The sequence below is a fragment of the Ahaetulla prasina genome, chromosome 5 (genome assembly GCF_028640845.1).
Source record: "Ahaetulla prasina isolate Xishuangbanna chromosome 5, ASM2864084v1, whole genome shotgun sequence".
Taxonomy (NCBI): Eukaryota; Metazoa; Chordata; class Lepidosauria; order Squamata; family Colubridae; genus Ahaetulla; species Ahaetulla prasina.
Window position 1 is genome coordinate 42,151,588 of NC_080543.1, and position 22,241 is coordinate 42,173,828.

General features: G+C 39.7%; 2 protein-coding genes across 2 annotated transcripts in view; one reads left to right on the top strand and one right to left on the bottom strand.

The window, feature by feature from the left end:
• Positions 1–3,272: 3,272 nt before the first annotated feature.
• STYXL2 (serine/threonine/tyrosine interacting like 2) lies at positions 3,273–14,671 on the bottom strand. Its single transcript, XM_058186110.1, has 6 exons — positions 14,505–14,671; positions 12,942–13,050; positions 10,711–10,805; positions 9,471–9,702; positions 7,187–7,404; positions 3,273–6,320 (listed from the first exon to the last, which is right to left on the bottom strand). The coding sequence occupies exons 2-6, from the start codon at positions 13,046–13,048 to the stop codon at positions 3,526–3,528; spliced, it is 3,447 nt and encodes a 1,148-aa protein (XP_058042093.1). The 5' UTR covers positions 13,049–13,050; positions 14,505–14,671; the 3' UTR covers positions 3,273–3,525.
• Positions 14,672–16,752: 2,081 nt separating this feature from the next.
• The window catches only part of GPA33 (glycoprotein A33), a 48,073-nt gene continuing 42,584 nt past the window's right edge, over positions 16,753–22,241 (top strand). Inside the window, exon 1 of the mRNA XM_058186495.1 lies at positions 16,753–16,913. Coding sequence (XP_058042478.1) covers positions 16,871–16,913 — 43 coding nt within the window. The 5' untranslated portion in view covers positions 16,753–16,870. The remainder of the gene's footprint in view (positions 16,914–22,241) is intronic.

Here is a 22,241-nt window from a genome sequence, read left to right on the forward strand (position 1 = left end):
ACCTTATGGGCATTACGGAGACCTGGTTGGGCCCAGAGGGGGGGGTTCCCCTCGTTGAGATGTGTCCTCCAGGTTTCCGAGCATTTCATCAGCCGAGGGCCCAAGGTAGGGGTGGGGGGGTGGCGGTTGTTATTAAGGAAGATCTAGAGCCGAGGGAGGCCACTGTTCCTCAGATTGCCGGCTGTGAATCCCTCTATGTGCGGTGGGGCCATAGGAGCCAGTTGGGCTTGTTGGTCGCGTACCTGGCTCCTTGCTGCGTGACCACAGCCCTGCCAGAGCTGTTGGAGGTGCTCGCCGCTGTGGCGGTTGAGACCCCCAGACTTATAGTTATGGGGGATTTCAACCTGCCGTCAGTTGGCTTGTCATCAACGGCAGCTCGGGAGTTTGAGGCTTCCATGACGGCCTTAGACCTGACTCGAGTAAATGATGGCCCTACGCACATGGGGGGAGGCACGCTGGACTTGATTTATATCTCTGGTCAGTGGTTAAATGATCTGGTACTAGATGATTTAGTAACAGAACCAATGTCATGGTCCGATCATTTTCTCCTTCGCCTAGACTTCCGAACCGCCATTCACCATCGCAGGGAGACGGAACCTATACGTTGGTTCCGTCCCAGGCGCCTGATGGACCCTGAGAGGTTCCTGACGGAGCTTGGGCCTTTCCCTGAGGATCTGGCCCACGGCACGACTGAGGAACTCGTCGCGGCCTGGGAACAGGCCGCGGCGGGGGCCTTGGACCGTGTCGCGCCTTTGCGGCCTCTGACCCGGCGTAGGTCTCGTCTGGCCCCTTGGTTCTCCGAGGGGCTGAGGGAGATGAAACGCCGGCGAAGACGCCTAGAGAGCACCTGGAGGTCCAGTCGCTCCGAAGCTGATCGGACACTAGTTAGGTCCTATACTAGGACCTACCTAGTGGCAATGGGGGAGGCGAGGCGTACCTACGCCTCCACCCTCATTGCGTCGGCAGATAACCGCCCGGCCGCCCTGTTTGGTGACCCGCCTCCTCCTTCAGCAGGAGGTGGGGGATGACCCTTGGCAGGGACGCGCCGAGGAGTTTAGTGGTTATCTATACGATAAAATCGCTCAGCTCCGGGACGATCTGGACCGAATTTGGGATGATCCAAGCGGGGGAGAGGAGGCACGTCTTGTTGAGTCTGTTTGGGATCAGTTTGATCCTGTGGCTCCCGAGGACGTGGACAGGTTATTGGGGAGGCTCCATGCCACGACATGTTTACTGGACCCGTGCCCTTCCTGGCTGGTACTGGCTACTCAGGAGGTGACACGAGGCTGGCTCCAGAGGATTATTAATGCTTCTTTGTTGGAGGGAGTTTTCCCCGCCGCCTTGAAAGAGGCGGTGGTGAGACCCCTCCTTAAGAAGCCTTCTCTGGACCCAGCTATTTTAAGTAATTATCGTCCGATCTCCAATCTTCGCTTTGTTGCGAAGGTTGTAGAGAGTGCTGTGGCTCGACAGCTACCCCAGTACCTGGATGAAGATGTCTATCTGGACCCGTTCCAGTCCGGTTTCCGACCCGGATACAGCACAGAGACGGCTTTGGTCGCATTGGTGGATGATCTCTGGAGGGCCAGGGACAGGGGTTATTCCTCTGCTCTGGTCCTGTTAGACCTCTCAGCGGCTTTTGATACCATCGACCATGGTATCCTGCTGCACCGGTTGGAGGGATTGGGAGTGGGAGGCACCGTATATCGGTGGTTCTCCTCCTATCTCTCCGACCGGTCGCAGACGGTGTTGACGGGGGGGCAGAGGTCGACCGCGAGGGGCCTCACTTGTGGGGTCCCGCAGAGGTCGATCCTCTCGCCCCTGCTGTTCAACATCTATATGAAGCCGCTGGGTGAGATCATCAGTGGCTTTGGGGTGAGATACCAGCAGTACGCTGACGACACCCAGCTGTACTTTTCCACCCCGGGCCACCCCAATGAAGCTGTTGAAGTGCTGTCCCGGTGTTTGGAGGCCGTACGGGTCTGGATGGGGAGAAACAGGCTCAAGCTTAATCCCTCCAAGACGGAGTGGCTGTGGATGCCGGCATCCCGATTCAGCCAGCTGCAACCGCGGCTGGCTGTTGGGGGCGAGTTATTGGCCCCAAAGGATAGGGTGCGCAACTTGGGTGTCCTCCTGGATGATCGGCTGTCGTTTGAAGATCATTTGACGGCCGTCTCCAGGAGGGCCTTCCACCAGGTTCGCCTGGTTCGGCAGTTGCGCCCCTTCCTTGATCGGGATGCCTTATGCACGGTCACTCACGCGCTCGTTACCTCTCGCTTGGATTATTGTAATGCTCTCTACATGGGGCTCCCCTTGAAGTGCGTCCGGAGGCTTCAGTTAGTCCAGAACGCAGCCGCGCGGGTGATAGAGGGAGCTGCACGCAGCTCCCATGTAACACCTCTCCTGCGCAGGCTGCACTGGCTACCTGTGGCCTCTCGGGTGCACTTTAAGGTGTTAGTCACGATCTTTAAGGCGCCCCATGGCTTAGGACCTGGGTACTTACGGGACCGCCTGCTGCTACCACATGCCTCCCACCGACCCGTACGCTCTCACAGAGAGGGACTCCTCAGGGTGCCGTCCGCCAAACAATGTCGGCTGGCGGCCCCCAGGGGACGGGCCTTCTCTGTGGGGGCTCCCACACTCTGGAACGAACTCCCCCCGGGCTTACGCCAGATATCTGACCTTCGGACATTCCGTCGCGAACTGAAAACATATCTCTTTATTCGCGCGGGGCTGGCTTGAATGGAATTTTAAACTCAAATTTTTAGCAATTTTAATGGGGTTTTTGGTTTTATGGTAAATTTCTTAAATTTTTCAGGCTCATTTAATAAGTTTTTAATTGATATTTTAACTTTGTATACTGTTCTTTGTTGGTTTTATTCTGCCTGTACACCGCCCTGAGTCCTTCGGGAGAAGGGCGGTATAAAAATCAAATAAATAAATAAAAATAAAAATAAATAATACATACTCGACAAATACATAAATAATAAAAATAAAATATGTAAGCACTGGAGCTCTACTCTAGGCATTGTGCCCAATCCAAAACATAGCCTGGAAGTATTGACACTTAAAAGGGATATGCTGCTATCACATGCATTTTATAAATTGATTTTTCTGTTTAGTTTAAAAGATAAATTTTATTTCTGAAATTGTCTTTAGATAAGGTCTTTAGATAAGGTGACTGAAAAGTGATATTTTGTTCCAAGTTGTCATGGGAACCAACATTACATTTATACCCTTAGTATTTTCTATACAGACACACACAAGAGACAAGCAATAGCTATGTGGTTTTGTAATTAGCAAGAAAAGAATATTAGAAATTGAGATTACAGATTATTCCCACAATGATGGAATTGAATGAAAATCCGGGCCTAAATAGTGCTTGATCTACTATTTAGTGGAAAGGAGAATAGGAAGTATAAATAAAGTGATTAAAACATGCTATTTAAATCTTGGTTGCTTACAAATACTTGGAAGGCTTTCCTCCAAAACTAAGATAGAAATGGACTGGCATGACTTAACTCTTCATTACTCCTCTCTCCGGCGCTGAAGCTTTGCTTTAGTTTCTGCTTGTCGACTTCTCCAGGCAGCAATAATGGCATCATCATCCATTTCTTCTTCCTCTTTATGAGTGCTTTGCCTGTTTCTTATTAAATATTTTGATGCGTACTCTTTGCTTTCTTCCATATTTTCTTCTTTTTCTGTACCCTCTTCAGACTTTGCAAAACTCTGGGTGAATTTTCTCTTTGCTCCAGATTCAGTCATGTCCAATCTGGACTCTTCTTCCTGTTCTTCCAAGTGATACAATCTGGTCGAAGGTTTGGAGGATTCTGAACTATAGGAGGATTTTGGAGATCTAGAAGAACATGGCTCTGGAATTTCTTCTGTAGAATTGATCTCACTCACTTTTGATTCTGTAAATGTATATGCCTTCTCTTCTCGTGCAGAGGCAGAGGAAAATTGGGAAGAGGTTCTTTGCAGTTTATTCTTATACTGATGGGTTGCAGCACTATTCATTTCTTCTCTCTGAGACCTGGAACTCCTATAACTAGAAGTTTCAGTGCTCACCTTTCTGAAAGTGGACGAGTTCCTAGATTTCTCACTACTGGCCTCAGTGGAGTCCTGATAAGAGGTCTTTTCTTCTGCTTTCAAACCAATGAGCCACTTATTTACATTGTTTTCTACTTCTGACCTTATAACACCCCCAACATTAGCAAATTGGCCTGAGAGAGCAGAAACGGTGTCACTGGAATTATTATCATCTATTAATGGATGCCTAGGGCCACCATTTACTTTTTCTATACTTCTGTCATACAGAGCGCCTCCTTTTTCATCTTCATCATCTCCCTTGATCTTTTTCTTCTTAAATAAAGTGCTACGTTTATTGTCACTGATAAGCTTCTCCGTTTGGTAATCTGACATCTTCTCTCTCATTTCTCTTTGCATCTCCCTTTCCTTTCTGTTAAGTTTCTTCAGATCTACCTCATCAGCAAAAAGACTGAAAAGAGGCTTGCTTGTCTGAGTTACTTTCTTAGTTGAGACAGAGCCTTCCATACTGACTGAAGTGTTACAAGATAGGATGGATTGAGTGTCAGCATACTGAGGGTCTTGATGAAGCAGTGAAGTAGAACTAGATAGAGGTAAGCCAGTTGGTGCTTTAAGCAGAGATGCCCTGTCATTTTCTGCATATCTGTTTGGATCACCTGACTTAACACTGGAAGACAATACTGATGGTGAACGAGACAACATAAGGATTTCATTTTGTTTCTGAGCAATAGTTTCATTAACAACATTGGCAATCCAATTCTGAATGCTGGCTATTGATATTGTTTCATCTGGGCCAATGGATGGGCCAGCCACACTTGCTGACTTAGCCCCATGACTGCTTCTAGCCTGAGAAAAAGTTGAACGATTAGTCTGCATGCTTAGTGCTGAAGCTGAATCCTCTATCCCATTGACGGAAGCTGTTGATGGCCAAAAAGCTGACAAAGGGATGCTTCCACTCATGGAAGTTTCTGCCTCCCAGCTACAGAGAGATTGGCTTTCCTCCAAAAGTTTCTTTGAGTGTTCAAGTAACTCCATTCGTCTCTGTTTTCTCCTGCCACAAGCAGAGTCTTCACCTTTGGTAAGCTCTACAATATCATCCTTATTTTCACTACCAACTTTCTTCTGGTGCCTAGATTTCCAGGCTTGGTAGGCAGTCATATTGATATCTGACAAGCTCTTCTCTTCTTCCATAGACTCTTTATTTTGTTGGCTACTGTCTTCAGCCTTGGATTGCTCAACTTCTGAATCTTTTTTGTGAAAACCGAACTGAATTCTTTTAATCTTCCATCTTTCTAAGGCTGTCAACTTGTCTTTATTTTTTTGGCAGAAATTATAAAATGAACTAGTATCAGATAATATACTTTCTGTATCTATATCCCTTTCTCTTGTTCCATTTTCAGATCTTAGATTCTCATCACTATATCTAGCTTTTGAGCAATATTTCTTAGAGGCTTCTTTTTCTATCTCCATCATCCTCTCATTCCACATATCCCAGCTACTTTCTGTAGACATAGAATCTGTACGCCCTCTTCTCATTCTGTTAATGCTACTTGCTTCCAGTTCTTGTTTCAAGATCCTGATCTGTTGGCTACTCACACTTTCAGTATCAGTTGTATCATTTACAAGGCATGATTTTTGTTCCATGCTAGACTCCTCTTCCTTGGAAAACATGTAGTTTTCCATTTGGTACTTCTCATTTTGGCATTGCCATGCTTCGATCATTTGATCTACATTTTCCTCAGATTCTACTTGTTCTTGAAGTGATATGTCTGAGGTCTTACTTTCTTCCTTCTTCTTTAAAATTTCCTTGTTAGGCAAGCCTTGTTTTCTTCTCCATTCTTCATAGAGTTCTTCCTCCTCCTCTTCACTGATAAGAGTAGGCTCTTTGGAAAACAAGCTCAACTTTCCCATAGAAGAGGCACTCATTGCACTGCCTAGGAGACTTGTTGTGTCTTCTTCCTCTACCATGATAGAGTGGACTTTGGCTCCCACAATACTCTTAGAATCTTCTGTCTCAGTTAGTAAGGAACAACTTCCAGCTCTTATAACAGAACTTTGGTCATCTGTTGTGTCTTCTTCTTCTTTTCGTTCCTCAAGTAGCTTTTCATTGAGTTCTCGGAGTTGTTTCAGAAAACCATCATTAGGATAAATAGCTCTCTTCTTACGGATAGTCAGTAAAGCTTCTAATATTGTCATGTGATGGAAGATCATTAGATAAGCAGATACTAGCACTGCTGAGCGACTGATTCCCATTTCACTGCTGACCAGAACTTTTCCTAGAAGTAAAATTATATAAATAATAATTTCAGAACCATATTACAGTATTGCTGCATGTTTAGTATATTTTGAGCAAATAAAAAATAATCTGCCACTGTTAGGCTTCATGATATCTAATATCTAAAGCTATGAACTTGATAAGTTAAATAAATAATGCTATCTCCCTACCACAATGCTTTTTTTATATATATTATTTTGCTAAACTAAAAAAATTAAATACAACAGCATTAAAGAATCAATATAACTTCACAATTTATAAGCCAGCAATAAAAAAAGAAAGGAAAGCCAAGTTCTAAACATTATGAATACTCACAAGTAGCCTGATCATTGACAAGTTGAATGACAAATGTACTAGTTTTAGCTCTGCTTGTAACAACATAGTAATTTTTAAAAAAAAAAATGATAAAAATACATGTACATTTTTTTAAAAAAAGCTGCATTGTAAGTATAGAAGTTCAGAAAAGCCATTTCACAAGTCATAATGAATCAATGTATGAAAGGTTTGTCTCCATTTCTAGGTGGAAACAGCATAAGGATGCCCTGGCAACATCACATTTTTTCTATATCTCTCTGATGTTCCATCCTCAGCCCATGAATGAAACAAGTTTGAGTTATCCTTACCTACAACGGAAGTATTTTTCCTATTATTTTGATGCTGTCCAAGGTCATATATGGCATATAAAAACTGCTAGACTTTGTGATCAATTACCTCGGAGAGAAATCAGAAGACTGCAGTGACTTAGGCAATAAAGACAGACAATCTCATACTGGTATAATTTTCTGTTGAGTCAACGGATGAATTCCTTCAATTCAGAAATGGATAAAGTCCCTGACCATGTAAACTGATATTGTATGCCTTATTTACCTCTGCAAGTTAATAATGCTTCATCAAGAAACTCTGCTGCTGGGCGGAAATGTTTAGTGATCTCCTCATCTGGGAAATCATCCACCTCAATGCCCAAGTACTGGATATTCATTCCATTATAAAAATCTGATCCTGTATAAACACCGGTGCCATGAGCAGCATTCAGGATATGAGTAATTCCTAGCCTCTTTAGCCGTCCTTTATTTACCGCAGCACTCCTTCAACGCAAAGGGAAAAGACATTAGATTCCAGATTCTAATTGAAAACTAACTTGTATCAAACAGTATCCAAGAGAAAATTGGTTGAGTCTGTTAGAATCTGAGGATGAATCGATATAGTAAGTTTATGTCAGTCGTACGTTTTTGCCATAGTTTCAAAAAATTCACAAAGAAATCATTTAAAAACAAATATGGACTGTGGAAATCCTTGCCTTAGATTGTATTTTAACAACATGTTTTAGCTTATTTGTTTCCTTGCATGCTGCCTTTTATTGTTGAGGTAACCCTCATGGTAATTAAAACATCTATTTACATAAAAAAAGAAACAGAATAGAGGAAGAAATACAGGTACTCCTCAACTTAAAACCACAATTGAGCCCAGAATTTCTGTTGCATAGCATAGGGGTCTCCAACCTTAGTAACTTTAAGGTTTGTGGACCTCAACTCCCAGAGTTCCTCACCCAGCAAAGCTGGCTGAGGAACTCTGGAAGTTGAAGTCCACAAGCCTTAAAGTTACTAAGGTTGAAGACCCCTGGCTTAGCAGGCAGTTAAGTAGCCTCATTTTATGACTTTTCTTGCCACAGTTGTTAAGTGAATCGCTGCTCATTGTTATGTTAGCAACATGGTTGTTAAGTAACTTTGTCAGAAGATTGCAAAAAGTGATCAGATGATCCTGAGCCATTGCAACCATCAAAAATATGAATCCGTTACCTAGCATCTGAAGTTTGATAACGTGACCATGGGGATGCTACAATGGGTGTCAGTGTAAAAAATGGTCATAAGTCATTTTTTTCATCATATGATGAAATCATATAATAATCAAATGATTATTAAAAGTTACAATGTAAAAAACAACAACAAAAACAAGAGGTGAATCTACTGAGAGTTCATTTAATAGTCAGACCTAAAGTTTCTAGGAGGAAATCGGGGTGAAATGCTCCCAGTTCGGACCGGATTGGCTGATCCGGTACCGATGGTGGTGGGTGGTTTGGAGAACCAATAGCAAAAATCCCTGCCTCTCCACCCATGCCCACCCAATCGCCCAGTCACCCACTTGCCCGCTTGCCACTTCTTTTAAAAAATGCTTTTAAAAGGTAAAAAAAAAAGCTTTGATGATCACAGCTGAGCTGTGTGATCGTCAGTGCCTTTTTCTTTTACTTTTAAAAGAATATTTTTACAACCTATTTGGCCGAATAGATTGTAAAAAATGCTTTTAAAAGTTAAAAAAAAGGCTCTGTTGACCACAGCTGAGCCACGCGATCGTCAGAACCATTTTTTTTTACTTTTAAAAATTTGCCGAATAGGTCGTAAAAATGCTTTTAAAAGTAAAAAAAAGATCACACACCACAGCTGATCACCCCCTCCATGCGGTTCTATTTACCCCATGCCTCCTTTGGTGTGCACTGCGCGCACGCACCCACATTTGGTGTGTGGTATGCACTGCACATGCGTGCAAGCAGTGCACATGCTCAGCCAGCGAACTGGTAGTAAACCAGTTACTACCATCAGATTTCACCACTGGATAAAGTGGATAAAAAAAAACAACCACCACCCAAAATGTTCTTTTGAGGCAATACAAATTCATGAGACCAGGTAGATCTCTTGAAACAGGGATTTTCACTACTCAGGTAGTGCAGAAAAGGCCCTGTCCTACAGACCAGTCAGCCATGGCTTATCAATATCAAGATGTGAAAAGAGCCTTCCCTGCAGAACCAGAAGAGCAGTCAGAGTCATAGATTTTAGGAAGAAACAGTATATTCAGAAGGCAGTAACCCTTTGTATTGTCTCACGAGTTATTGTCCTCACTATTATGGGAAAGGAATGTAATTACAACAGGATTCCCCTATTTATCTACTGTGTGTTTGAAAGGAACTGTCATATTTACTTTTTGAATGTAATTTTTTTATTTCTATTGTATAATTTCCCTAGATTTTGTCTTGAGATGGACAGATTGCAATTTAATACACTTAATTATTAATCTAACAATACTGGTCATTTTCTACAGCACAGACAGAGGAAGCCATCCTCTGAGAATCTTATTCAGACAGAAACATCTTTGTACTCACTTTTCTGCTATGAAGATATTTGGCCAGACCTCATCAATGGCCTCTCTTGGTGATTCCAGATAGTCTTTCATAAGTGCTCTCTGTATGTCCATAACACATGGTGTATTGAACAGGCTAGTATCATCTATCTTTTCTTTAACTCGGTTATATAGATCTTCCATTAGCAACTGCTTTGCAGATTCCAGCATCCCTGGACATACAGTGTCAACTTTTACTTCCTTTGTCTTCAGCTCTGCAATAAACCCAGATTTTCATTTTCAAAACTATAACCATTTTTATTTATCATTGACTATAGACATAGACATGATTATTAGCTAATTATGGTGCCATGTAATAACTGTATCCAAGGTAAATAATTCTCTATATGGATTAACTCAAAAATGTTGAGTTTAATCAACATTTAACTCACATTTGTTTAATCACATTTCTCTGCAACTAGTTGTTGTTTCTTAATTGCTAGCTCATTGCTGGTTACACTTTATTGTAAAAAATTGCTTTGGTTTCTCAGGGCTTCAGAGAAGTAAATTTCAGTTAGGTGAATTGAAAGTGCAAAGTGTACAGCATGTGTTAAAACTATATTTGCACCTAGGGAATTAACTTCCACCTCGCCAGTCCCCTGGACCTCAACAAAATCAAATTTCTGAAAACTTACAAATTTGGGTGTATGATCAAAAGGCAAGCTTAGTGTTTCTTGGCGTCTATGGGCTAGGGTAGACATCTGTACTAACTCCTAGAAAGTTATTAATCCTCCATCTTTTTCTTTTCTTTTAAAAGTTACAAACCATATAATTTTTGATAATAAATGAAGAAAAAACTAGTAATTAATCTTCCCCTGGCAAAAAAAGAATTGAATAATTAAGAGACAATGAATCTTCAATTCTGCAGATGAGAATGCACAAGCAAAATAAATTTGAATTAAAGATGAAGTAGCCTTCCAAACAATATTTTTGTCATCTGCACCACACATATACTGATGCAGATGACAAAATTCTTTTTGACTTTCTTTAGATCACTAAAATTCTAATCTCGAAAAAGATGGAAAATGAAGATAGAAAATTTTAAATGAAAAAGATCGGGGTTGGTATGATCTGGAATCAGAATAGAAAGTGAATTTAAAAAGGACAGCAATTCCTGACTGACAATTTTCAGTCCTTTTCTCCTTCCCGGTGCCAGCTGATTTATGAACATATCAATTTCTCCATACTCATATAGTTTGATTATCCTTCTTTTCAAATCATACCTTCCTTGATGATCTGTTTAGCAGCAACAGCAGATGATAGATGGATGGGTTCCATGAAGATGCTCTCAGTCTCTGCATCTGATAGCACTGAAAATCTGTCAGGTAATGAAAATGCCATAAAAGCAAGCACTGGCAACTTCTATAGTATTATAGCTTTTCTTTACTTTTTGAAAATAAAGCACTTAGAAGAGATACATTATACAAGAGAGTTGATGTTTCTAGAGGGTCTCTGTTTGGAGAGTTGCTTTCAGAAGCTACTCCGAATGACTAATAAATATCTTACAGATAATTGACATTTCTCTGAAAAGATTTCATCCTTATCTATGTTCCCTTCTCCTCAAATATGCTAATGTGAACAACTGCAACATAAAATCATTTTTACAAAAAAGAGATGATGTTTCTCTCCAATGTGTACTGATTTTTGCAGTGTGGAAACATATTTGTAACCACATATTCATCAGGGAAAGAAAAAATGAAGAAATTTCATTTAAAAAATTATTGGTACAACTCCCACCTCACAATGTCAATCTTCATTTTGGTTTTTTCCGTTATAAGTTGGGAGCAGTAATAGACTGTAGACAGTCAAAACCATAATTTATTCACTCAAGTAATTTATTTGGCTTCTCTCATAACAGTGACTCAGGGCGGTGTACAGAAATTAAAACCCAAAGATTAAAGCAATAACCTGTGGCACTCAATAAATGAGACCTTCTAATCATAAAAACACATCAATAACAGGACCAGTCTAACTTTATGCCCAAACATCTGGGGAAAGGTACAGTGATGTTTTAGATGTTGTGTGAATAATATGCCTTAAAAACTTGTAGGAGATGGAATTGGCCATCTAAATTCATTGAAAAGAAGCTGGGGGGCAGGTAAGGTGAAATTATGCTTTGCTGTCTCCATTTGATTGCAGAATTATTGGCCAGAATGCCTTTCTAATGGAAACCAGTGTGGAGGCCCATAAGAATAATTTTCCCTGTACTTTGCTGACAAATCCAAGTTAAGAAGTTGAGTGTTTGCCACAGTTCCTTTTTTAAGTAGAAAAATGTATTTCTTTTCTATCCACTAGAGGGTCTCTAAGTTTCTGAATCTTGCAAACATAACTGTATTAATGAAAAAGGGTTTCTATGGCAACTGGTCATGAAGCAGTTTATGTACGGCCAGTTTTCAAGCTAATAGCAGCTAAGATGGCTAGGACAAGGAGGAAGTCCATGTGGACTTGAGTTGAAATGTACAAAATGTTAGAAGGTTCCAGGTCCAGCTAATCCATATTCACATGCAGGGATTGGCCATAGATAAACCAAGAAAAAAGAATATGCAAACGTTGTGTTTTAATTTCCTTTGTTAGACAGTTGGAAGATTGCTCCATTTCAGGTTTTTATATTAGGCTCCTTTTTATCTAAAAGTCCAAGAAGGAAATTTACTTGCATTTTTCAAATACTGGATGTTGATGGTATGTTTCTGTTTTTCTATACTGGTGTAATTACTTTATTTCCTTTCTGATAGCCTCCAATGGATCTCTGGTTTTGTGTGCTCTCAGGACTGGAAATTATTTCTTGTTTTACTTCAGTTTTGCAACACAAGAGTGAGGGAAAGGATTGCAGAAAAAGCCCCTTCATGCAAACTGTATTCCGCTTAGAGCTTTTATCTCCAAAACCATCCAACAGCAGCACTGGCTGTTCTCACTCTCAGCTGAATCTTTACCAAGTTTATTTTTTAATGGATTGAGAAGGATAGGCAGATTGATGACAGAGAAAAAGGTTACAGTGCAGGCTGAAACAAACCAATTGTATACCTATCACCCTTTTTAACTAGACCTCCCTCCATTTCACTCACTAGTTTACAATCTGGCTACCCACAAATTCCAAGTCTGCACCAAAAATAGAATTGAATAGTAGCATCCAAACCAATCAGTGTTATAGAAAGATAGATGCAAAAACAGCAGCTTGGGTGGGCTTCTCCTCCTGCCTCACGGATGTCAGCAGCGCTTCTCCCAAGAATCCTTAGTGTTTGCACAAAACCTCTGTTGAATCAATTAAATTAGCAAAATAATGCTTGTGCTTTCAATCGTGGATTCTGAAAGAAGAAAGAACTCTTTAGGCCTTGTCCTTGGTAAGGATTTCAATAATGTGCTGGGTGAATGTAAAAAGAGAGAAAGAAAATAAAAAGTTTGCAATTTGTTCTACACAATGGGTGGTATATAGAGACTTATTTTGTGAAACACTCACCGGCTAGGCGAAGGGCTTCGGAGATAGTGAGCTTGCACTGCCTTCACATCAGGTTCTTCTCCATTAGGCACCTCCTGGTCCCTGTCTGAATCCATACTGTTTGCCATCCCTGTTGTGGAAACCAGATGAAATTGGGAAGAAAATGATTGGCAGATCAAAATCAGCTAAATCATAGAATTCCATGAGGAATCTCATTGGCTGAGTCATACAAAGTACACTATACATTTCAGAAAGAAGGAAAAAACATTTAAATGTTTACTATATATGATGCTTTCTGTAATAAAGCATTTCAAACAACCAAGATAAAACTTTGAATTCTGAAAAATTAAACCATGGAATTCAGTCAGAGGAAATTTTTGTAACTATGCAAGGAAATGAGATTCTTCATGATTACAATATTCAATGCAAAAGTCTATTCATTTCTTACCAAATGATTAGCTGTATGCTATTAGGTATTCACATAAATAGTAAAATATGGTATTATAATAAATAGATTTTCAAAACGCAAAACTCTTTTAAAAACATTTGAAACCCAGTGTACCTTTTGTGAGAGAATGAAAACTATTTGAATATTAAGTCATGTTTCAAACAAATAGAAGCAATATAGGTACATTTTAATAGTTTATATGTTCCATTGAGGTTAGACTTCAAGAGGAAGTTAGTTAAAATAGCTAGCTACAGTTGTAGTGTAACATTTAGCAGGTCCATTTAGCACGCTCAACATAGCAATTTGAGACTATTTCAAAATTTTGTCTTTCTATAATTAATTTGTAAATTAGTAATTTATGATATTTTAAAAATTAATCATATTTATAAATTATAAACATATGTATATTGTAAACATTTATAATCTTAGTTTTTCTTTTTTTGATTATTAGCACTGCTTCCTATATGTTGGGGTTTTGTCCATGGAATGTTACTGAACCTGTTCACATATGCTTGACTTGGTTTTGCAAACCCATGATAAAGTGTTTGGAGACTGAAATATTCTGATGTACTGGTTAAAGAGACAAAACAAACTTCTTGAGAAGCAAAAGAAAACTTTTAAGACTAGTAGTTCTCTCTTTACAGATTTTTGTCCAACACTATTAAAATACAAACATGTTTTGGAAACACAAATTTCTGTGTGTCTTCTCAGAAATACATTCTATTGAGTTTAATGGAATCTATTTCCAGTTAAGAAGAACTGTCACCTAAAACAGAGCATTTTTTTTTTAAATTAAACATTTCCATTTTGAATTTTCTACCACCTCCCCAGTTTGAAATGGATGTCCCGGATCATGTTCTGACGTTTCAGAAATGTTATGAAGCCATACCTGTTATTTCAACAGGTCCTTTACTCTGGATTCTATAGCCCTTATAGAATTAGCTCTCCCACTCTAATCCCCAAAGCTTTGATCCTTATTTCCTTCTTCTGCAGTTCTCATTTTTGCCCCTTGCAGCTTTTCTGAAATGTCAGGAATGCAGCCAGGCCGCCACAAGCAAGGGTGGGTTGTTATTGCTACTTTGCTGTGACCTAGCAAGTCTGACCTGAGAAATTATGACAAGCTCAAAACAACTTACCGTTTAGGCTGTGAACATGTGTATCCCTTGGTGATAAAATTATCTTTTTTGAGAGTTCAGCCACAAACCTAAAAAAAAATAGGAAACTAATCAAAAAGGTAAGATCCAGGCAGTTGCCTTCTTTCCTTCTCCGTGATTTTTTTTGCAAAGGGACAGAACAACTGTCAGCTTCAAACTTTATCAGCCTTCTAAATATAACATCTCTAGGCACTGGCTGGCTGTTGGGTAATAGTAGGAGAAATGCCGTGCCTGGTCTTTTAACTCTATCCTTTCAAATAAAGGAACAAATCTGCAAAAAAATTCCAAAGTTTCATGTCCCCCCAAAATAATTTTATTATTTTTTATATTTTTATGTCTCTTTACATGTGTCTCTTTGAGGATCAGGAACTAAAATTATGCTCTGCTTAAATATCTTCATTCCCATCTGCCTGTTCCTCCTATTTTTAATGGGCTATTACAGCAAAGGTAAGCCTCAAAAGGAAACAAGAAGTTGAACTGGGGAAAATAAGCCAAAATCTTATGACACTTTAAAAATTAACGAATGGATTATTGCAGTTACTTCCTGGATTGCACCCACATAATGAGATACATGAAATATTACCCTAAGCGAGGAATAGTGTTACATGTACACACACAGCTATTTTTGAGGCTGGGGGAAGGAAAAGAGGAAGAGAGAAATGCTGAAAAGAGAGGTGAGAGACATAATTATTTTTAGTTACTACAAAGCAGTGACAATTTTTGCACTAAAGTGTAATAAGAAACTCTGGTCTACAGTAGATTGGTTGGTTAATCTCTACATAATATAAGGAATAGAGATCTGATATTATAATAATATCCCCAAAGCACTGAGGAATATAGAAAATTGGACCCCCAGTTTCAGAAATTAATAGGAAAGAAAAGAGGTTGGTTAAAACAAAATATCCATTAAATTTGAATAGATCTTTACACATTCATATTCTATGCTTGTTACAAATATATAAAATGGCAAATGGAATTTTATAAATTTCAAAAATCATAAGATATAGAAATATATTTGTATATATCTATACAAATATAGATTGTATAGTTATAAATATACCTACACAACAAATTCCAGCGTAGAGGGTGCAGAAAGTCGGAAGTTTTAACAAAATGGAATGTAGCAAAAATATTGAATAAATAGAATATTGTAGCATTCCACTAGGGGAAGAAATGAATTAGATCACAATTCCACTATAATCCAATATAATGCCTAGCATGAAGTGTTTTAATTTATTTAATGACAAGTAATGGCTTTGAATCAGTATTAGTAAAACATAAATATGCAATACCAGAGTCCCAAAGATGCTTTTCCAAAAGGCAACTGGACTTCCTTGAATAGTCAAACATTTCACTTTTCAAGGAGAAAAAAAACCCCAAGGAAGTCCAGTTGCCCTTTGGAAAAGTACTTTTGGGACATCCATAACCTGGATGGATGACACTAGATGGATGATAACCGAAAGTGTTGCTTACTGTAATTGTTGCTTTTGTGGTATCTGTACTAGCACATTTACTTGGCTGCTTGAGAAATCTGATTTATTGCTCTTTTATTTATTTATTTGTTTAATTCATATCCTGTTTTTGATATATCCTGAAAATGCAAGGCATCATAAACAGAGATCTGTCTTCATTTTTTCCTATAACAACAATCCTATAAGGTAGATTGGCCTGATAGAAGACAACACCCTGTGAATTTTTGTGGACGTAATTCTGAGTTTCCACAGTCCTTGTCCAACATGTTAACCACTAAACCAGGGTTTCCTGAACTTTGTGCATACACCCTTAATTATAACCTCAATGCATGATCAAAAATATCCAAAAATCAAAATGAGCACAAGTGAATAATGGAAACAAGACAATGAAATGTTGAGAAATATGGATTTATTATAACAATAGACAACTGAAAGTTTCTTCACACCTCCCCTGGACTCTGCATTTTTACTCTGCATGTCTCCAAGAAAAATACACTTCACACTTTGTGAAATCCTGCCCTAAACACCACTGATTCTTTTCTGTGTGTTCTGTTGTCTATCAAAAGAAATTTGTAAGAGTGGCTTGTTTAACTGGGAGAAGGCAGAGCAACTTAGAAAGTCATTGTTTCCTTGGCCATTCAGCAAGAGAATGGAAGATATGAAAACAAATCTACTGTGACACAACTTGCAATTCTTGTTAGAAAGGGTGAAAGGATATAAGGAAGAGGGAGTGGAAAAAAATCTAGGGCGGAAACTACAACTAGGAGGCAATTACTTTTTTCTTACTTTCTTACTTTCAACATTGGATAGCACTTTCATTAACACCTGCATTCTTGACAACTTGAAGAAAAGGCTGGGGAAAGCAGACGAGCCACTATGAAAGCAAAGAAGGGGTCCCCCCTCCTTATTATCAGTGCAGGTGAGTGAGTCATTTAGTACAGTTGTAGGAGAGAGAGAGGCAGAAGGATTACTTTGCCAGTACTCATACATTTTCTTTAGTAAATATCTGAAGTTTTACAGTTTGTTACTGGTTTGTTGTGCTTCCAGGTGTATGCGTCTCTGTGAAGAGGCAATATATTATTAGAAGTAATGGGATAAAAATAGGAAGCTTACAAATGGGGAACTCTATGTGAATGAAATAAGGACGGCATACACTAAAAGCCTCATACAGAAGTCTGTATTGCTATTATATAGTTGAGGCCAGGGAAAATACCCATTAGCTTCCTGTTGCAAATTTGTTATTTTTCTACCCTCACCTACCCTTACCTTTTCCAAATATGGCATGGAATATGGCTTTATGTGTATCTAGTATTACAAATTTTCTGGAAATATTTCTAGGGACAAGCAATATAAATCTCTTTCTGGCTGCTGTTCTTCCTGGAGGTTTTTTTTTAATTATTTGCATTTATATCCTGCCCTTCTCCGAAGACTCAGGGCGGCTTACACTACGTTAGGTTATGTTTTTTAATGTTTTTGTTTTCAGATATACTCTTGGTATTATAGTTGCTATAATGTGAAACAATATCTGTTTATATAGAACTAAAAGGGAAACAAAAACTAGTAAGATTACTCTAGCATATTGCCTTGCTAAAGGTTTAATTTTCCCAATTTGTTTCTCCGTACTGATAAATTGAGATGCTTTCCTAAATAGGCATTGTCTTGCTATTTTTCTATAGTAGAATAGAATGGAATAGAATAGAATAGAATTTTATTGGCCAAGTGTGATTGGACACACAAGGAATTTGTCTTGGTGCATATGCTCTCAGTGTACATAAAAGAAAAGATACCTTAATCAAGGTTTTTCTATAGTACAAGAGGGGTTTAGAGAGAACTCTAAAGTTAGGAAAAGAGATATTTTAAAATCACTCTTCATTATAGCTTGGTTTACCCTAACCAGTATGTGAGGCCTCCCTTAGTAGAAAATACATATTCCAAATCATGATATTGCCTTTGTGGAATTTTGTTTTGTTTTCTTTCCTCTCATGGCCAATATAGCTACTACTTATTGCTTTTTCTGAGAAAATGTGATCTTTATTGTTAAAAAAGATCCCAAAGTGTGTTTTGGGTGAAATGAGATATTAGTATACACATAAAGCTGCTTTATAATCAAGCAGAGCACAAGCCCATCTAATTTAATATTATCTATTTAGTTGTGGTATAATCTTTTTAAAGCTGGAGGCCACATTTTCTAGGAGCTTATTTTTTAGGTGTTACCTAAATGGAGCTACTACTGAGTGGGAGGGGTATAAAAGAACTAATTGTCACCTTGCATCCTTCATTTCCACTTCCTTCTACAAACTCATGAGATGTGAAGCAATTGACTCTTTTCTTATCTGAATGAATATAATATATATAGGCTTAGATCATTAATCTGAGATGGAATAGTTTGTGGTTCAGGATGTTGAGAGCTGAATATTGACCTAACATGCACCAGGCATAGGGTTACCAGATATCTGAAAAGGAGGACATAGAGAATTGGAAAGGAGGACAACTGGGGGGGGGGGGAATGAGGGCACACTGTTTAATTTTCTTTGCATCTGTGACAAAAATTACAGTGAAAAACTGGAAACCAACCAACCAACCAACCAACCAACCAACCAACCAACCAACCAACCAATCAGACTTAAAAGGTAAAGGTAAAGGTTCCCTTTCCACATATGTGCTAGTCGTTCTCAACTCTAGGGGGCGGTGTTCATCTCCATTTCAAAGCCGAAGAGCCAGCGCTGTCCAAAGATGTCTTCGTGGTCATGTGGCCGGCATGACTAAACGCCAAAGGTGCACGGAACATTGTTACCTTCCCAGCAAAGGTGGTCCCTATTTTTCTACTTGCATTTTTTACGTGCTTTCAAACGGCTAGGTTGGCAGAAGCTGGGCAAGCTCACCCCATTACACGGCACTAGAGATTCAAATAGCTGAACGGCCAACCTTTCAATTGACAAGCTCAGCATCTTAGCCACTGAGCCACCATGTCCCTTCAATCAGACTTAGGCCTCTATATATCTAGAATTACTTTTTTCATCATGGGATAGATTGGTTTATCAATCCTAGAAAGTGCTAGACTACAGCTAGTTTGTAACTGCTTAAGTTCTTGTCAATTTCAAGCAGCTGTCCATGAGGCCTGCAAGGTACTAATCAGCTAATAAAAATTACAGAGTGGAGCTTGTTAACTTAGGGTTACCACATATTAAGGAAGTGCTATGTCACAGTGAAAAGTTTGTAAAAAATAGTATGTAGGTACTCAAAAAGCTGAACAATATTTCATTTTAAGGCTATGTCTTCCAATTAAAGGCTGAAGACAAAGGAAGAACCTTAGAGCATTTGCATACTCTTCTTCCCTTTCTCAAGGTATAATCTTTTTAGCGCAGGCAATATAGGCCTAAGGTTTTATGGACTTTGTGCAAGTTGACAAGGGCAGCAGGTTTTTCAACACTAGACTTTTCTAACTGGTAGCGCCTTTCTAGTGCCTCTCACAGAAAACATCATTTTTAGTCTTGTTATCTGAGATTGGTTAACTGGAGATGTGAAGGACTGAACTTAAATATTTACTATTAATTACACTGTTGAGGTCTGGCTTGCTTATTATGTCTGATAAATTTGTGCTGAATTGATATTTGGTTGTGGGGTTTACTGGCTTCTAGTCTGTTCCATTAAGAAGAATATCGTGGTTGCAAACAACTTTTTCTCCAATTCCACCTTTCTCTTCTTTTTTTCCTTTTTCCCTTCTTTGTTTTGTTTAATTAAATGAAGATAAAGGAAAAAGAACACAATAAATTATTTTGCAAAATATATTACAGCAGCAATGGATTTTTTCATTAATCCCAATTGTATACACTAGTGGTATCAAACTTGTGACCTGCGGGCCGAATGCATCATATGCTGGCCACACCCATGTCTGGTTCAGCAAAGGGGGGGGGGAAAGGTCATGATACATCACGTGACACTGCCGTGACCACATGAGTTTGACACCTCTGGTATAGACAGACTTTATCTCCCTAATTCAGCTTCCTTTCAATGCTATACCAGTGATCTTACCTTTCCTCTTCAGTTATTTATTATAATGGAGGAAATCCAGATTTTTTTCTAGTAAAGCAATTGGTTTGTAGGCTCCTTTAGACACATCTCTCATCCTTAAGATACCGATAAGTCTTTTTGTTAGATGTAGTCTAAAAGCTTAGAGGATCCTGCAAATGGATTGCATTTTCCCTAAGCCTCCAACTTCTTCCAGAGCTTTGCAAGTCCTCTGTTCCTATCACCCATCTTCTCCCATTTATGCCTGCATGACTGTAACTTTGTTGCTTGTATCCTTATGATTTATATTGATTGTTTCCTAGTATGATTTGATTGCTTATTTGTACCCTATGACTATCATTAAGTGTTGTACCTTAAGATTCTTTTTTTTTTTTTTTTTCCAAAAAAAGTTTTTATTGGTCAAAAAAGGTTTATACAAATACATATCAGGTATGGTAAATTTTCATTTTTCTTATACATGATAAGAATTTTACTCAAAATTTTAAACACATACAACAGCCATATGGCAAGCAGGTGATACGAAGTAGCTAAGTTTACCAATCTTACATACGCAATAAAGAAGGGTCAAGAATAATCAGAATATCATACGAAAGAGAATAAGAAAAACCAACACAATACCAAATATCTTTGTCACTTCCTAGTTTTGGATCTCAGAACTCTGGGTTCAGCCTGACCCAACTCCAGGGCCGCAACAGCGGCAGCCGCCTCCGCCCCATGGTCTATAACCTCCCCTTCTTCAATTCCTGGGTCATCTAATTCCAGGAGGGCTTTGTGTTCCCCCACGTAGGCCGCAGCCTCCGCAATTGTACTAATTTTTTTCGTAATGCCCTCCCGGAAAATCATCAATCCCTCTGGCATCAGCCATCTGAAGCCTACTCCCTTCTGGTACAATTTGCTTGACAAAAAGTAATATTTCTTTCTCATTTCACGTACCTGTCTGGGAATCTGCCTCAGAATGGCTATCTCCCTGCCCCTATAAGTCAGTGCCCCACTCCTGTGTTTTCTAAGAATTTCATCTCGCCTCTCTTTTCACAAATTTGACATGAACCTCTCTAGGAACTGCATGCGTGCATATTGTGAATTAACTCTATAAACTCGATCCACATCCCAATTCATAAAATCAACACCTCTCCCAAGAAATTCTCCCAACAGTTTAGTCACAACATCTCTCAAGTCTTCTTGGTCCACTTCTTCCAAATTTTGAAACCTAAGGAAATAAGGCATTTTATCCATCTGTAGTCCAAGCACAGCATTGCTTGTCGTCTCCTCTTTTCTGCACTGCCTGCATCTCACCCTCCAGACCTTCCACTTTCTGCTTATTTTCTGCTGAGACTTGTTGAGTATCCTTTAAATCCTTTTGGATAGTCACAATTTCTGCTCTTATTTCATCCAGTTTCTTGTCCATATTAAATAACTTTTCCAAAATTCTCCATTTCTCCAGCAGTTGGTCTCTGACCTTTGCCATTTAAAAAATTTTCAAAATCCTCAGGCAAGCACAGTATCCTTATAATTTCCTCCGGATCCACCAGGGGCACTCACAGGAGCAACGAGTCCAGAGTACAGTTAGTCAACCAGGAAGTCAAGGGAAGTGATGTCATCAAGATTCTCATAGTGAAGGCGGAAGCTGGACGCCACCATTGTTCCTCAGAGGAGGGGCCTCAAACCCTCCCTCCTAAATTTCTCCATCACCTCTTCTCTCCAGAGCTCCACAAAACCGGTAATCTTGTTATTTTAAGTTCTCCTCTCTCCAAAGTGATTCGTACTCCTTCCAGTCGCAGGGGAGGAAAACCCCCCCGCACTCCAGGGTACTCCACTCACGTTTGCCGATATCCCCTTCCCTTCTTCATTCCTCAATTCTTCTCCGTTCCCTGTTCACCACCAGGCTGCTGCAATTATAAATCCAAAGCCCCGGTGTCACCGGGCACAGCGGCCCAGGCGACGACCAAAATAATGGCCGCGGCCTGTGGCCTCCGAACCCCGCCGAGCCTAGGACGCGCCAGCATCGGTCCCCCCAGTCCTGTATATCGGCTGGGAGACCCCTGGCGAGCCGTCCGTGCGGCAGGTGTCCTTTTCGGAACACCTGGCCCCTGAGGGCCTCGGCGGCGGCCGGATTCGGACACTGGAGGCAGGAGAAGCCTTCCAGACGTCCGTTGCCACCGGACACCGGAAGTCGTCTCCAAGATTCTTGACAAATGTATCTTGTCTTTTTATGTACACT

Excerpts from the sequence above, each read along its gene's own strand:
- STYXL2 (XM_058186110.1), bottom strand. The coding sequence starts at position 13,048 with ATGGCAAACAGTATGGATTCAGACAGGGACCAGGAGGTGCCTAATGGA. Across the intron at positions 9,703-10,710 it reads TAAACAGATCATCAAGGAAG|AGCTGAAGACAAAGGAAGTA; the intron begins GTATGATTTGAA and ends GGTTTATTGCAG. Across the intron at positions 6,321-7,186 it reads AGCATTATTAACTTGCAGAG|GAAAAGTTCTGGTCAGCAGT; the intron begins GTAAATAAGGCA and ends TTTTACTTCTAG.